Raw genomic sequence first — 17,381 nt, 5'->3', positions numbered from 1 at the left:
CACCTTTATTGAGTTAGAATTTACGTATAATAGCCTGCACAAAAAGTATACCATTTGATGTCTAGACATGTGTATATACCTGTGAAACCATTACCAAAATCAGCGTAAGCATTTTTATCACCCCTAAAAGTTCCCTAGTATTCCTGTGTGTCCCTCTCTTTAGCCCCCTTCCCCCAACATTTCTCCCCATTCACACAAGCCTGATGTGCTTTCTCTTTTTTTTTCTTTTCTTTTTTTTTGAGACAGAGTCTCTCTTGTCGCCCATGCTGGGGTGCAGTGTCATGATCTCCGCTCATTGCAACCACTGCCTCCCAGGTTAAAGTGATTCCCCCTCAGCCGGGCGCGGTGGCTCAAGCCTGTAATCCCAGCACTTTGGGAGGCCGAGGCGGGTGGATCACGAGGTCGAGAGATCGAGACCATCCTGGTCAACATGGTGAAACCCCGTCTCTACTAAAAATACAAAAAACTAGCTGGGCGTGGTGGCGCGTGCCTGTAATCCCAGCTACTCAGGAGGCTGAGGCAGGAGAATTGCCTGAACCCAGGAGGCGGAGGTTGCGGTGAGCCGAGATCCTGCCACTGCACTCCAGCCTGGGTAAGAGTAAAACTCCGTCTCAAAAAAAAAAAAAAAAAAAAAAAAAAGTGATTCCCCCACCTCAGCTTCCCAAGTAGCTAGGATTACAAATGCACATTCCACTGTGCCCAGCTAATTTTTTTTCCCCCTGAGACGAAGTCTTGGTGTGTCACCCAGACTGGAGTGCAGCGGTGCAATCTTGGCTCACTGCAACCTCGCCTCCTGGGTTTAAGCAATTCTCATGCCTCAGCCTCCCAAGTAGCTAGGACTATAGGTGCCACCACGCCCAGCTGCCTTATGTATTTTTAGTAGAGATGAGGTTTCACCATGTTGGCCCGGCTGGTCTTGAACTCCTGACCTCAAGTGATCCACCCACCTTGGCCTCCCAAAGTGCCAGGATTATAGGTGTAAGCCACCATGCCTGACCCCAATTTCTTTGTTTTTAGTAGAGACAAGGTTTTACCATGTTGTCTAGGCTGGTGTTGAACTCCCAACCTCAGGTGATCCACCTGCCTTGGCCTCCCAAAGTGTTTGAATTACAGGCATGAGCCACAGTGCTTGGCCTGATCTGCTTTTTATAGCTGATTTCTGTCCCTATAGATAAGTTTACATTTCCTAGAATTTTATGTAAGTGGAGTTATAATATGTACTCCTTGCGTAGCTTTTTTCACTCAGCATAATTAAGATTCATCCGTGTTGTTGTATCTAGTTTATTTTCATTGCTTATTAGTATTCCATTGTATGAATTTAGCAGTTGATCCATTTATTTGTTGATGTACGTTTGGGTTGTTTCCGGTTTTTGACTGTTATAACCAAAGCTGCTATGAACATCCATGTACAAGTCTCTGTATGGACATATGCTTTCTCTTCTCTTGGGTAAATACCTAGGACTAAAATGGCTGGGTTGTATAGTAGATGTATGTATGTTTAACCTTCTGAGAATTGCTGAACTGTTTTCCAAAGTAGTTGTACCATTTTACATTTCCACCAGCGGTGTATGAGAGTTCCACTTGCTCCACATCCTCATCAGCACTTGGAATGGTCAGTCGTTTAAATTTTAGCCATTCTAATAGGTGTGTAGTGTTATCACATGGTTTAATTTGCATTTCCCTAATGACTAATGATGTTGATTATCTTTTCATATGCTTATTTGCCATCCACATAACCTCTTTGGTGAAGTGTCTGTTCAAACCATTTGTCCATTTTTTTTTTTTTTTTTTGAGACAAAGTTTCGCTCTTGTTACCCAGGCTGGAGTGCAATGGCGCGATCTCGGCTCACCGCAACCTCCGCCTCCTGGGTTCAGGCAATTCTCCTGCCTCAACCTCCTGAGTAGCTGGGATTACAGGCACGCGCCACCACGCCCAGCTAATTTTTTGTATTTTTAGTAGAGACGGGGTTTCACCATGTTGACCAGGATGGTCTCGACCTCTCGACCTCGTGATCCACCCGCCTTGGCCTCCCAAAGTGCTGGGATTACAGGCTTGAGCCACCGCGCCCGGCTCATTTGTCCATTTTTTGATTGGGTTAGTTTTTTCATTAAGAAGTTTTGTGTGTTCTGAATATAAGTCCTTATCAGAAAAATGCTTTGAAATATTTCGTACCACTGCAGTCTGTGGCTTGTCTTTGCATTGTCTAAACAGTGTCTTTCAAAGAATAGACATTTTAAATTTTGATCAAGCCCAGTATATCAGTTTTTTTAAATGTATGATGCTTTTGGTGTCATGCCTAAGAAAGCTTTGCCTAACCCAATGCCACAAGGATTTACTCCTGCATTTCTTCTAGAATTTTTTAGTTTCAGGTTTTACATTTAGATCTGTGATCCATTTTGAATTTTTGTATATATTTGGTATCAAATGCAGATTTTTTTTTTCTGAGATAGAGTCTCACTCTTTTGCCCAGGCTGCAGTGCAGTGGTGTGATCTCGGCTCACTGCATCCTCTGCCAACTGGATTCAGGTAGTTCCCCTGCCTCAGCCTCCCAAGTAGCTGGGATTACAGGTGCCTACCACCACACCTGGCTAATTTTTGTAGTTTTAGTAGAGATGGGGTTTCACTATCTTGGCCAGGCTAATTTTGAACTCCTGACCTTGTGATCCACCTGCCTTGGCCTCCCAAAGTGTTGGATTACAGGCATAAGCCACCACGCCTGGCCCCAAATATAGATTTAAGTTCATTTCTTTGTCTATGGATATCTGACTGTTCAACAGTATTTTGTTGAAGAGACACTTTAACTTTTTAAGCAGTTATTTTTTCAAATACTGACACCTACTGTAGTTTTAGTTGACAAAACATTTGCTAATAATTCTTAGGTAAGGATTTAGTCAAATTAAAGGCACTGCAGAGACTAATCATGGAAAATCATTTATTCTGAAATACATGTATTGTTTCAAAGAGAAAAGCCAGTGTCTCAGCCTTACTTAAATGTGTAATGTATGTGTTAGCCTGAATCTGCTGATAAGCCCAATTTAAGTAGTGACTGTCTTCCAACCATCCCCTTCCTTCCATCAGTCATGGACATACCATCTTAAAAAGAAAAAACACCTTGTTGATTTGCTTAACTTTCTCTTTCCCATGTCCTTCTAGATCCACGAGAGCGTGTGAAAGAAGATGACTTAGATGTTGTTCTCAGCCCTCAGAGGCGGAGCTTTGGAGGGGGCTGCCATGTGACAGCTGCTGTTAGTTCTCGGCGCTCAGGAAGTCCATTAGAAAAAGAGAGTGATGGGCTTCGTCTACTTGGTGGACGTAGGATTGGCAGTGGGAGGATAATCTCTGCCCGGACCTTTGAGAAGGATCACCGTCTTAGCGATAAGGACCTGCGGGACTTGAGAGACAGAGACCGAGAGAGGGACTTCAAGGACAAGCGTTTCAGGGTTTGTCTTCTAGATTCTTCGGTAGTTCATGTGCTTGGGACACACTGACTTCATTTATACCAGGTTACTTTGAGAATAGGCATGAACACAGCCCGCTCTTAAACCAGTCAGGGAGGAAGGGGCTGGGGGTGGTGATGGGCCTCTAGTGTTACAGCGTCGTATCTTCCTTTCACTGTTGAACATTACAGTGAAGACCTTGATTGAAGTAAAATACCTTGACTAGAAATTTTTAAATCTTGTTTTATGTACTTTTCCAGAGAGAGTTTGGGGATAGTAAGCGTGTCTTTGGTGAACGCAGAAGAAATGATTCTTACACAGAAGAAGAACCAGAGTGGTTCTCAGCTGGACCCACAAGTCAGTCTGAAACCATCGAACTGACTGGCTTCGATGATAAGATACTAGAAGAAGATCACAAAGGGAGAAAAAGAACAAGGCGACGGACAGCCTCTGTGAAGGAAGGTCAGTGCAAATGTTGGGAAGGAAGTTCAGTATTTTAAAATGAGAATGTAGGCCGGGCGCAGTAGCTCACACCTGTAATCCCAGCACTTTGGAGGCCATGCGGGCAGATCACCTGACATGAAGAGTTTGCGACCAGCCTGGCCAACATGGTGAAACCCCATCTCCACTAAAAATATAAAAGTTAGCTGAGTGTGGTGGTCAGCTCCTGTACGCCCAGCTATTCGGGAGGCTGAGGCACAAAAATTGCTTGAACCTGGGAGGCGGAGGTTGCAGTAAGCTGAGTTCACACCACTGCATTCCAGCCTCTGTCTCAAAAATAAATAAATAGAGATGTGATTATCACTGGCTAATTGTACACTTACGAATGGACACCAGATGTATAGGAAATGGCAAGTTTTTCATGATGCATCCTGATTTTGAAACTGCTTTTTTTTTTTTTTTTTAAACGGAGTCTTCCTCTGTTGCCCAGGCTGGTGTATAGCACCATCTTGGCTCACTGCAGCCTCCATCTCCTGAATTCAAGCGATTCACCCCTGCCTAAGCCTCCTTAGTAGCTGGGATTACAAGTGCCTGCCATGATGCCCAGCTAATTTTTTAATTTTTAGTAGAGAAGGGGTTTCTCCATGTCGGCCAGGCTGGTCTTGAACTCCTGACCTCAAATGATCCACCCACCTCAGCCTCCCAAAGTGTTGGAATTACAGGCATGAGCCACCATGCCTGGCCCCTGAAACTGCTTAAGTGAGAATTCACTAAGTGTAGATTGTACTATTTCCTTAACTTGTTCTGCCCGCCAAAGAAAAGTTCAAGTTATCATGTGACAGCACTGTGTACATGAAAGAGTTCCCAGAAATAAGAAATGTGGTAGGAATAATGAGAGGTCTCATTTATTGAGCTTCGTGTCCAACACAGTGGTGAGTGTTTTGTCTGTATAATTCTTTGTCTCCTAATGACCTTGTGCAGTGTAAGTGCTTTTTTTCTGCCCATTTCATAGATGAGCAAATGGAGGCTCAGAGGGCTTAAGTAACTTATGGACACTTAAGGTAGTTACTGTGGAAATAAGTAGTGAAGTCAAGAGTAGAGCAAGATGCTTCTGGGCATCAGAGCCTACCTTTGTCACAGTATTAGGCCTTCCCAGGTCAGTTGCTTGTGATTTGCCTTCTCTCTTAGTTTCAGGCCAGGTGTAGTGGCTCACGATTGTAATCCCAGCACTTTGGGAGGCCAAGGTGGATGGATCATTTGAGGTCAGGCGTTTGAGACCAGCCTGGCCAACATGGTGAAACCCTGTCTCTAATGAAAGTACAAGAATTAGGCCAAGCGCAGTGGCTCATGCCTGTAATCCTGGCACTTTGGGAGGCTAAGACAGGGGTGGATCACGCATGAGGTCAGGAATTCAAGACCAGCCTGGCCAACATAGGGAAACCCCATCTCTACTGAAAATACAGAAATTAGCCAGGTGCGATGGTGGCACCTGTAATCTTAGCTGCTCGGGAGACTGAGAAAGGAGAATCTCTGGAACCCGGAAGACAGAGGTTGCAGTGAGCCGAGATTACGCCACTGTACTCCAGCCTGAATGACAGAGCGAGACTCTGTCTCCAAAAGAAAAAAAATTAGCAAGGCATGGTGGTACACGCCTGTAACTTCCAGCTACCAGAGAGGCTGAGGCAGAAGAATTGCTTGAACCCGGGAGACAGGTTGCCACAAGCTTGTGCCACTGCTCTCTAGCCTGGGCAACAGAGTTGAGACTCTGTCGCCAAAAAACCTTAGTTTCCTCAGCTGTAAGATGGGATCACATACCTCCCTTGCTAAACTGAAGGAGCCAGAGCTCTTGTATTTGAAGTGCCTGCTGCAGAGTGGGAGCCCGTTGGTCTGCAGCCAGTCATTTTTAGGGCAGTGAGCTGGCTCTTGAGGTGGCCAGTCCCAGTCTGATGGTCTTGGAAAGGAGGCAGTAAAAAGCCAGGTGAGGACTAGTCTAGGTTAAAGTACTGCTGCTTAGAAAAGGATAATTTCAACAGCTGGGCCTGTTTCTTTGTAAAGTGAAGACAATGCCTATCATTTAACTTAAGGCTTAATTTAAGCATTGAAGATCAAATGTACCCATCAGAACTCAGCCTCCAAGTAGGCACTTAGTAAATTCTAGTTGCTTCAAGCTTTCAGGCTTAGTTGAAAGCCTTTTGGCAGATAACTAGGCAACAGAAGGGGAAAGCTATTTTAATAAATAAGGGGAAAATCAGTGCCACCTTAATATATTGATGAAGACAAATTTAAGCAGAAATAAGCTGATGGCATTTATTTAGAAGGAGAAAAAAATCACTCATCTTTTTTTGTAGTCTTGAAAATACAGTACATATTATCATTATCTTTATACTGTCACACATTCTTCCCTAGGATAACGCAGGAAATTGACAGGTAACTTGGAAGACTTCACTATTAAATTGCCTTTGAGATATGTCTTTCTCATTCCTAATTAAAGAAGCACCAACAAGTGTGACTTTGCATCTAACAATAAAGATGAGGCTTCTGGTGAGAAAAACTTATGCTTTTCTGAATTTCAACCATTCTTGTATCAAGTGCAGGCGCCAGAAGGAATGAGACAGATTGATAGTGACACCTCCTCATTTTACAGAGGCAGAGAGAGATTGAGACCTGGAGAGAAGGGATGGATTTCATGGCAGAGCCTGGAGTAGAATCCAGGGGTCTTGGTTCATCCCCTTAGATAGCTACAGAAGATCTCTAGGCTGCCCTTGCTATGTATTTAAAATAACTAAAAATATTAAAAACTAACATGTCAGATGCCTTAAATGTTAGCAGTTGGCAGTTTCACTTTTTCTTTCTTAAAAACAACTGAACATCGTAAAATATACCTGGCCCTATAGAGTAAGACAAAGCTGATTAGACCAGGTTACCTATGCTTAGAGAGTTTAGCCTCACCAGAGAGTTACTGTTGTACGTTGTGGTAAGTACTCAGATGACACAAGCATTGTAGAGAAGGTAGCAATTAATTTTACTGGGAGGGCAAAAATGGTTAGGTGGGGCAGGCTTCCCAGAGAACGTCACATTTGAATTTCGCCTTGAAGGATGAGCTACAACAACTAACCTGTAGGCAAGTGAAAGTTGCCCTCATGTCAGGTTTCTCATAAATACCTTAGGTTGCTGAGCCCTGACTGAAAGTGGTGCTACAGGTGCATGGGCAAAGACGCAGCTAAATTAATTTGGTTCCATTTTTAAGCAATAAGAGACTTGCAAAGACTATCCTTTAAAAAAAAAATACATCTATCTATCTATATATATATATCTCACTAGAAAAAGAACTGGGCATAGTGCTGGGCACAGTGGCTCACTCCTGTAATCCTAGCACTTTGGGAGGCCAAGGCAGGAGGATCACTTGAGGCCAGGGGTTCAAGTCCAGGCTATGCAGTTTAGCAAGACTCATTCTCTACAAAAAAACTTAAAAATTAGCTAGGCATGGTGGTGTGTGCCTGTTGTCCCAGCTACTCTGGAGGCTAAGGCAGGAGGATCACCTGAGCCCAGGAGGTAGAGGCTACAGTGAGCTATCATTGTGCCACTACTCTCCAACCTGTGCAACAGAGCAAGACCCCATCTCGAAAAAGAAAACCCCCTCCACTATAGACAATAGAAAGTTCTCAGCCACGTGCCGTGGCTTACATTAATCCCAGCACTTTGGGCGGCTGAGGAGGGTGGATCTCCTGAGGTCAGGAGTTCAAGACCGGCCAACATAGTGAAACCCCATCTCTACTAAAAATACAAAAATAGTGGGGAGTGGTGGTACGTGCCGGTAACCCCAGGTACTTGGGAGGCTGAGGCAGGAGAATCACTTGAACCCGAGAGGCGGAGGTTGCAGTCAGCCAAGATCACGCCACTGCACTCCAGCCTGGGCAACAAGAGTGAAACTCCATCTGAAAAAAAAAAAGAAAAAGAAAAAATATGAAGTTCTCAGGAAGGGGACCGTAATCCTTCCTTCATTATGTTGGTGTTTTGGCTTTATTAAAGCTTTTTTCCACTTTTACCTCCTATAGAACGGGGACTGTTTTATTCTCGCAAGTACAGTACCTGCACAAGGAGTCTGCTTTTAAAGTCTTCTGTGGCTCTTCTGCATGTGTATTGAGGGCTGAAGCCACAGATTGACACTGGAGTGATTTACTTATCAGATGGTTTTTGTCCTGGTCTTGCTTTCAGGTATAATAGAGTGCAATGGAGGAGTGGCCGAAGAGGATGAGGTAGAGGTCATCCTTGCACAGGAGCCTGCGGCTGATCAAGAAGTGCCAAGGGATGCTGTCTTGCCTGAGCAGTCCCCAGGAGAATTTGACTTTAACGAGTTCTTTAACCTTGATAAGGTGCCAGGCTTGGCTTCGGTGAGTGTAGCAGCACACTTTAAAATGCGTAGTTAAATTTGACCTGAGTATTTAAGATGTCTTTTTGAAAGTGTTGTTTTGCTAGATGCTTTTGTGTTTTTTGGCTTTTATTCTTACATATTTAAATTTTTATTGGCTTTGTTTTGAGAGGCCTAAGGGATAATATGAAATCAGATTTTTGTACCAGGTAACTCTTTTGTTAAGCTGGTGGTAGACTAAAAATTCTTTTTTTTTTCTTTAAGACGGAGTCTCACTCTGTCATGGTGTGATCTTGGCTAACAGCAACCTCCCCCTCCCAGGTTCAAGCTGTTCTTCTGCCTCAGCCTTCCAAGTAGCTGGGACTACAGGCACACACCTCCATGCCTGGCTTATTTGTATTTTTAGTAGAGATGAGGTTTCACTATGTTGACCAGACTGGTCTTGAACTACTGACCTTATGATCCGCCTGCCTCGGCCTCCCAAAGTGCTGGGATTGTAAGCATGAGCCACCATGCCTGGCCATAAAATTTTTTAGATGTTTGCATTGTCTCCTTTTGGTTAGTTGTTTGTTGTAGACGTACCGTGAAGGTAGCTTTTTATAACTGACAATTTTGTCACACTGACTTGCATTCCTTGGGGGAGGCTGCTTGGTTAGGCGATATATTTTAGATGTGATGGTTTCCAAAACCTTTAATGAAAAGGAACTTGTTATACTATCAGTATTGCTGTTAAACTCTTGAGGTCCAGTCTTTCTGGACTTGAAAAGTAGTAGTAAACTCTCCCTCAGTCTTGTGCTATGCACCCTTGTTCCTGTCCTGTCAGCATTTCTGGATTAGTATCTACTCCTTAATCGTAATGGCTCCTTATTTGATTATTGGATGAGCAGACAAAGCTAGGCACAACAGAGCAGGCAACACTGGCCTATCTCCGTTGTCATTTCGTGCTCCTCTACACCCAGGAGATTGCCACCAAAAATAAGTGAGCAGGCACAGCACAGTACTGATAGGTATAGGGCCACTGATGTATTCTAAGGCAGTCTTCTTAGATTTTCTTTTTTTGAGGCAGTCTCTCTCTCTAGCCAGGCTGGAGTGCAGTGACCTGATCTTGGCTCACTGCAACCTCCACCTCCTGGGTTCAAGCAATTCTCCTACCTCAGCCTCCCGGGCAGCTGGGAGTACAGGTGCGCGCCACCACGCCCAGCTAATTTTTAGTAAAGATGGGGTTTCGACGTGTTGGCCAGGCTGGCCTCAGTCTCTTGACCTCATGATCTTAACGCCTCAGCCTCCCAAAGTGTTGTGATTACAAGCGTGAGTCACTTCACCCAGCCTCTTCTTAAATTTTCTATGATGAGGTGTGAGGCTTTATTTCCATTCCATTGAAGACCAGTGTTTTAGTATAAAGTACAAATGTCATGGCAAAACCAAATTGGTGTAAAAGTTTCTTTTTTTTAATTTGGAGATGGAGCCTTGTGTTGTCACCTAGGCTGGAGTGCAGTGGTGCAATCTTAGCTCACTGCAATCTCTACCTCCCAGGTTCAAGCAATTCTCCTGCCTCAGCCTCCTAAGTGGCTGAAACTACAGATGCATGCTACCATGCCTGGCTAATTTTTTGTAGCTTAGTAGAGACAGGGTTTCACTGTGTTGCCTAGGCTGGTCTCAAACTCCTGAGCTCAGGCAATCTGCCTGCCTCGGCCTCCCAAAGTGTTAGGATTACAGGATGAGCTGCTGTACCCTGCCCTTTTTTTTTTTTTTTTTTTTTTTTTTGAGACACAATCTCACTCTGTCACCCAGACTGGAGTGCAGTGGTGTGATCTCAGTTCACTGCAACCTCTGCCTCACGGATTCAAGTTATTCTCCCGCCTCACCCTCACAAGTAGCTGGGATTACAGGTGCCAACTACCACACCCGGCTAATTTTTGTATTTTTAGTAGAGGCGGGGTTTCGCCATGTTGGCCAGGCTGGTCTGAAACTCCTGACCTCAAGTAATCTATCCGTCTTGGCCTCCCAAAGTACTGGGATTATAGGTGTGAGCCACCGTGCTCAACCAGTTTCTAAGCATTTGTTCTCACTTCCTGAACTTACCCGAATATAGACCAGCATGGTCCACACTTGTCTGTAGCACTGCTCTGGAGCATATGGAATGTGATTCCAAATCAATGTTGGCAACTCTTCCTGTGGTTTTGTTCCTAAAGCTACAGCAGCAATTTTAATTGTAAGTCTCCTAGCCACATGCCTCACCTACAGTCTCCCAAGCCAGTCCTTTGGATCATATTCAGATGCAAGCTTAATTTAGTTGCTCTAAACTGAATGGCCCTTTCAAATTCTTAACTTCTGAGGGTACAGTATTTCTTTTTTCCACATCAACTGTTTAGTGACTTTTTTTTCTCTCTTAAAAGACAGATGGCAATCTTTTTTTCTTTTCTTTTCTTTTTTTTTTGAGACAGAGTTTCTCACTCTGTCACCCACCATGGAGTATAGTGGTGTGATCTCAGCTCACTGCAAGCTCTGCCTCCAGGTTCAAGCCATTCTTGTGCCTCAGCCTCCTGAGTAGCTGGGATTACAGGTGCACACCACCATGCCTGGCTAATATTTGCATTTTTAGTAGAGACAGGGATTCACTACATTGGACAGGCTGGTCTTAAGCTCCTGACCTCCAGTGCTCTGCCCGCCTCGACCTCCCAAAGTGCTGGAATTACAGGAGTGAGCCACCGTGCTTAGCCTAAACCTAAACCTTTAATAATAATGGGTAACATGCATACAGTGCTCATTGTGTACAGAGCTTTACATACAGTAAGTCATCTAATCTTCACAAATCCCATATAAATCAGATTACTATTTCCAATTACAGATGAGGAAACAGGCATAGAATTTAAATAACTTGCCCAAAGTCACACAGCCAGTAATTGAAGGAAACTGACTTGTAATTTATACAGTTCCAATAATGAGTTTCTTCTCTTAACTCTTCCAAATATACTACCTCTGAAGGGTAAAGGTAGGAATAGCAACTGAGCCCTGTTTTGTCCTCTGGCCTTTAACCTCAACCAAAATGTGGTTAACGCTAGGCAGTCAGAACTAAGCTATTAACTCTGTCTCCATGTTTTCCATGGAGGTGCTATTAAATTCTATATTCCATAATAGATCCACTAAAAAGCAAAACTGAGGTCAAGAAAAAACAGATGCTCTGTGTTATATAACCAGCTGAACTGTAATACACAGTACTCAGAAAATTGCAAGTCAGTTAGGAAAAATAAGAAAGGCTGTAAAGGATATGTATCAATTGACAAGTATGTAAAGTGCTTAAAACAGTATTAGAGGCCGGGCGCGGTGGCTCAAGCCTGTAATCCCAGCACTTTGGGAGGCCGAGGCGGGTGGATCACAAGGTCAAGAGATCGAGACCAACCTGGTCAACATGGTGAAACCCCGTCTCTACTAAAAATACAAAAAATTAGCTGGGCATGGTGGCACGTGCCTGTAATCCCAGCTACTCAGGAGGCTGAAGCAGGAGAATTGCCTGAACTCAGGAGGCGGAGGTTGCGGTGAGCTGAGATCGCACCATTGCACACCAGCCTGGGTAACAAGAGCGAAACTCCGTCTCAAAAAATAAAAAACAGTATTAGATGCTTAGTAAGCTCTACAAATGTTGGGTGTTAATATAAACAGAACTTTATAACAAAAATGAGAATACACTGTCTTTTATGTAACTTAATCAAATTACTAGGCTACAAAGGAAATCTCAAATAATGCATTTGTTTGTTTTATTTAGAAATATTTATCAAAGGCTGAGGCAGGAGGATCACTTGAGGCCAGGAGTTTGAGACTAGCTTGTGAGACCCTGCTAAAAAAATAAAACAAAATAAAAATTAGCTGGGTGTGGTGGCATGCTCCTGTAGTCCTAGCTATTCAGGAGGCTGAGCCCAGGAGATTGACGCTACAGCAACCAGTGATCACACCACTGTACGCCAGCCTGCGTGACAGAACAAGACCCTGTCTTAAATTATTGAGCAGTTTTAACCACTGGGCACTGTTCTAGGACCTGAGACTATGGTAGTAAACAAAATAAAGTTCCCATCCTCGTAGAGCTTACTTTCAAGCCAAGGAAACACGAGGATCAAAAAATAGACATACACAGCCGGGCATGGTGGCTCACGCCTGTAATCCCAGCACTTTGGGAGGCTGAGGTGGGCAGATCAAGAGGTCAGGAGTTCGAAACAAGCCTGGCCTGATGACCATGGTGAAACCCCGTCTCTACTAAAATATAAAAATCAGCTGGGCATGGTGGCACATGCCTGTAATCCCAGTTACTCAGCAGGCTGTGGCAGGAGAATTGCTTGAACCAGGGAGTCAGAGGTTGCAGTGAGTGAGACGGCACCATTGCACTCCGGCCTGGTGACAGAGCAAGATTCTGTTTCAAAAATGTATATATACACACACACATACACATGTGTGGACTGTTTTTAAAAATATGGTACTCTTTTTGTAGTGCGTGACACATAGGTGTGTAACTATATTGAATGAAATCAAATTGGAAATAGTGATTAACAACAGGAAGATGACGTAGAATAGAAACCCTTGGTGATCAGAAGTATATGCAAAAGAAAATGTATAGCCTTAAATGAATTCATTAGAAATCAAAACAAAAAGAATGAAACTGTAGTGAAACAAATACAAAATAAAAAATTACTATAAAAATGGAAAGTAATAAAAAGCATTGATCAATAAAACCAAGTAATTGTCAAAGAACAAAAATATTTCATGGAACATGTTTGATTAGCAGAATGATATTATGAATCCAAGGATGTGACTTACCTGGTTTGAAGGATCAGACTAATAGCCATATAGGTTACCTTAAAAATGCTATTAAAAATCTACTCTAATAAGGGCAGCTTAAACACAAATTGCAGTGCCCTGGCTCCTCTTCTCAATCAGCTAATGGCTGACAATGATGTAGCAGAGGAGATACCCTGACCAAGAAGGCAGAGCAATGGGCCCAGGTCTTTACTTTTCTACCAGGGTATGTGAGGGAGGCCCTGCTATAGAAAGTCCTATTTTGCTCTGTGGTTAAAAATGACTGATTAGGTAAAATTTAGTTTTAACCTTTTCATGTTTAAGATGCTTTAGTGTTTTGAAATTAGTATTTCCACTAAATGTGTGTAAAAGTGACTTGTTTCTATTTGTTATGCTTTCACTACAATAGAAGTTTTGCTTGTCTACCAGAAGCAAAATTGGTTACTAGACAAAATATGGAAGGGACTTTCATCACTTACTTTAATATCTTTAGAGAATGTCCAGATACTTTGTATTCATTTCCTTTGCTTTCTCATGTTCTTTCTCTTTATCTTTTTTCTTATGCAGTATGATCAAAGGAAATAAAAGGATTTAAAATGCAAAGCCATTACTTTTGTTATTTGTAAACTTCAAACTCTTTTCAACATTGAAACATTTTAAATTATGTTTTCTTTGTTTCGTTTCTTTTTTTTAAAGACAGGGTTTCACCATGTTGGCCAGGCTGGTCTTGAACTCCTGACCTCAGGTGATACACCTGCCTCAGCCTCCCAAAGTGCTGAGATTACAGGCGTGAGCCACCATGTTTGGCCTTCTTTTTTTTTTTTTTTTTTTTAGACAGACTCTCTGTCACCAAGGCTGGAGTGCAATGGTCCAATCTTGGCTCACTGCAATCTCCACCTCCTGGGTTCAAGTGATTCTCCTACCTTAGCCTCTGGAGTACTTGGGATTGCGGGCGCCCACAACCATGCCCCCAGCTAATTTTTGTATTTTTACTAGAGACAGGTTTCACCAGGCTGGTCTCAAACTCCTGACCTCAGGTGATCCACCTCCCTGGGCCTCCAAAAGTGCTGGGATTACGGGCCTGAGCTGCACCTGGCTTTTTTTTTTTTTTTTTTTTTTTTTTTAGTTATTTTTAGAATTCCTGGTTATCACTAAGATGCTTATATCTTGGATACACTCCCCAGTTTTTCACGCTTCTTATATTTTAATTAATACAAAATTACTGCATTTAAAAGTCAGCATTATTTAAGGTGTGAGCATCTACAGGTGGAATGTGATTGAAACTGTCTAATAATTCCTCTGAAAATAGAAATTCTAGAAACAATAACTAAATTATGGTCTTGAATTAAAATAGAGAAGTATTTTGTGGCTTAGTTTGGGTATGGATTATGAAAACATTCTTCCAGATAAGAACAAAGAATAAATCTAAGCTTCCCCTGTTTAACTTTGGAAACTGTGGGTTTCGGATTTCAAATAAAAGTTACTAATTCTGTCATCCATGTACCAGTGTTTGAAAAAGCATGTTTTCTGTTTATCATTGGGATTGAAATGAAAGTATATGCCTTATTTTTATGGATATCTCTGATTTCTGAACAGATGTTTGCTCTATCTAGTCTTTTCTAAATATTGAGAAGAATACAGCAAAAAAATCAATTTGGATATTTGAATTTATGGTATGATTTGAATTGAAATTTTAAAAAAATGCTTAAATCTAGTTTGTAAAGAAGGTTGACACTATTTTATAATTCTAAAGAAATTATTTTGGATCAGTACATTATTTAATTGCCCTTATTAAAGAAAAACTATGCAGGTTGGATTTGGAAGCAAACAAACAGAAAACACCTGAAAATGCCCCATTAAGCTCAAACAGAAATTAGATATCACTTGAACGTTCATCTTCCATAGTCTGATACTTTTTCTAAATGCTTACTTGGAATTATGAGAGAGATATATATGTGTGTGTGTGTGTGTGTGTGTATTTTTTTTTTTTTCCCTGAGACAGAGTCTTGCTCTGTCACCCAGACTGTAGTACAATGGCATGATCGATCTCCACTCACCACAAACTCCACCTCCTGGGTTCAAGTGATTATCCTGCTTCAGCCTCCAGAGTAGCTGGGATTATAGGCATGCGCCACCATGTCTGGCTAACTTTTTGTATTTTTTGTAGAGATGGAGTTTCACCATGTTGGCCAGGCTGGTCTCAAACTCCTAAGCTTGTGATCTGCCTACCTTGGCCTCCCAAGGTGCCGGGATTACAGGCCTGAGCCACCAAGCCCAGATGATTTTTTTTTTCTTTTTTTTTTTTTTTTGAAGGAAAATTTGCATTATTTTATAGAAAACAGTGTACATTTAACCCAGTTTCATGGCAAGTTCTTTAGCCTTTGCCTTTTCGAGCTTGGCGATGCGAGCCACAGACTTGGGACCCCCAGGACATTGTCTCCCCAGTGACAGCGGATCTCATCATATCGGTCATTGTAGTTGGTGCGGACAGCTTCCACCAGCTTAGCCAAAGCACCTTTGCCTTCCGAGTTCACGTGTGTGAAGGCGACAGTGGTACAGGTCTTCCTGTGGACTAGACGTCCCAGTCTTGCCTTCCCCTTGATAATGCAGTAAGGGACTCCCATTTTACGACACAGGGCAGGCAAGAAGACAGCGAGCTCAATAGGGTCCACGTCATGTGCTATCACCACCAACTGAGCTTTCTTGTTCTCCACCAAGGTGGTGATGGTATTAACTCCTGCTCGAAGGACAGGTGGTCTCTTAGTGGGGATGTCCCCTTTGCCAGCCACTTTCTTCTCGGCCCGGGCCAACAGCCTCTACTTCTTTTCTTTCTTCGTCTCTGGTCTATACTTGTGGGCCAGCTTAAGCAGCTGAGTAGCTGTTTGGCGGTCCAGGGCCTGGGTGAACTGGTTAATTGCAGGGGGTACTTTCAGCCGCTTATAGAGGATGGCTCTCTGCCGCTGCAACCTGATATAGCAGGGCCATTTCACAAAGCGGGTGAGGTCTCTTTTGGGCTGGATGTCTTGTCCAATGCCAAAATTTTTAGGCCTTTTCTCAAATAGTGGATTCACCACTTTCTTGGCCTCCTGCTTCTTCACGACAGCAGGGGCCGGAGCCACCTTCTTCCCCTTGGCTTTCTTTCCTTTTGGCATCTTGGGCGTCGGGAAGAGTTTTTTTTTCTTTTTAGATGGAGTTTCACTCTTACTGCCCAGGCTGGAGTACAATGGCACAATCTCAGCTCACCGCAACCTCCGCCTCCCAGATTCAAGCGATTCTCCTGCCTCAGCCTCCCAAGTAGCTGGGATTACAAGCATGTGCCACCACACTCTGCTAATTTTTTTGTATTTTTAGTAGAGATGGGGTTTCTCCATTTTGGTCAGGCTGGTCTCGAATTTCTGACCTCAGGTGATCTGCCTGCTTCAGCCTTCCAAACTGCTGGGATTACAGGCTTAAGCCACCACGCCTGGCCTAGAATTATGATCTTTATGAGCTCTACTTTTTTAGTCTTTGACTTCTAAACCGTCACGATTGAATTTCACAGTGTTCATTACAACCTTGAAGCCACCAAGTTTGAAGCAATGATTTTCTTTCATCCTTTCCCCATACTTGAGGTTTAGTTGAAGGTCACTCATCAGCTCGTCAGTGGAATGCTGTGTGTTGATTTTGATTTTGACACTGTCCTCTGAGAACATTTGGTAGTACATGGATTTTCTCCTGAGGCAAAGGATAGAAAACTGAAACACTTTTTGTAGCATAGAAGCTTTGCTTTATATTCTTAGAAAGTAGGCGGGCGCAGTGGCTAATGCCTATAATCCCAGCACTTTGGGAGGCCAAGGCAGGTGGATCATTTGAGGTCAGGAGCTCAAGACAAGCCTGGCCAACATGGTAAAACCTGTCTCTACTAAAAATAGGAAAAAAAAAAATTTTAGCCGGGTGTGTGGTGGCACATGCCCGTAGTCTCAGCTACTCGAGAGGCTGAGGCATGAGAATCACTTGAACCTGGGAGGTAGAGGTTACAGTGAGCCAAGATTGCACCAGTGTACTTCAGCCTGGGCAACAGAGCAAGATGCTGTCTTTAAAAAGTAATTAATTTTGGCCGGGCGCGGTGGCTCAAGCCTGTAATCCCAGCACTTTGGGAGGCCGAGGCGGGTGGATCACGAGGTCGAGAGATTGAGACCAGCCTGGTCAACATGGTGAAACCCCGTCTCTACTAAAAATAAAAAAAGTTGGCTGGGCATGGTGGCGCGTGCCTGTAATCCCAGCTATTCAGGAGGCTGAGGCAGGAGAATTGCCTGAACCCAGGAGGCGGAGGTTGCGGTGAGCCGAGATCGCGCCATTGCACTCCAGC

At 43.3% G+C, this 17,381-nt stretch overlaps 1 protein-coding gene and 1 pseudogene across 9 annotated transcripts in view; one reads left to right on the top strand and one right to left on the bottom strand.

Moving 5' to 3' along the window:
• The window catches only part of EIF4ENIF1 (eukaryotic translation initiation factor 4E nuclear import factor 1), a 64,659-nt gene that overhangs the window by 26,594 nt on the left and 20,684 nt on the right, over positions 1-17,381 (top strand). For all 9 annotated transcript variants that reach the window (XM_074391026.1, XM_074391027.1, XM_039462473.2 and 6 more), the window contains 3 exons: positions 3,155-3,441; positions 3,699-3,900; positions 8,095-8,270. In XM_074391026.1, the coding sequence (XP_074247127.1) occupies positions 3,155-3,441; positions 3,699-3,900; positions 8,095-8,270 (665 nt within the window). The remainder of the gene's footprint in view (positions 1-3,154; positions 3,442-3,698; positions 3,901-8,094; positions 8,271-17,381) is intronic.
• On the bottom strand, positions 2,920-17,253 carry LOC141582603 (large ribosomal subunit protein eL8 pseudogene; annotated as a pseudogene).

The sequence above is a fragment of the Saimiri boliviensis genome, chromosome 21 (assembly GCF_048565385.1).
Source record: "Saimiri boliviensis isolate mSaiBol1 chromosome 21, mSaiBol1.pri, whole genome shotgun sequence".
Classification (NCBI taxonomy): domain Eukaryota; kingdom Metazoa; phylum Chordata; class Mammalia; order Primates; family Cebidae; genus Saimiri; species Saimiri boliviensis.
The sequence above is the reverse complement of the archived record's forward strand: the minus strand, read 5'-3'. Positions and strand labels throughout refer to the sequence as shown.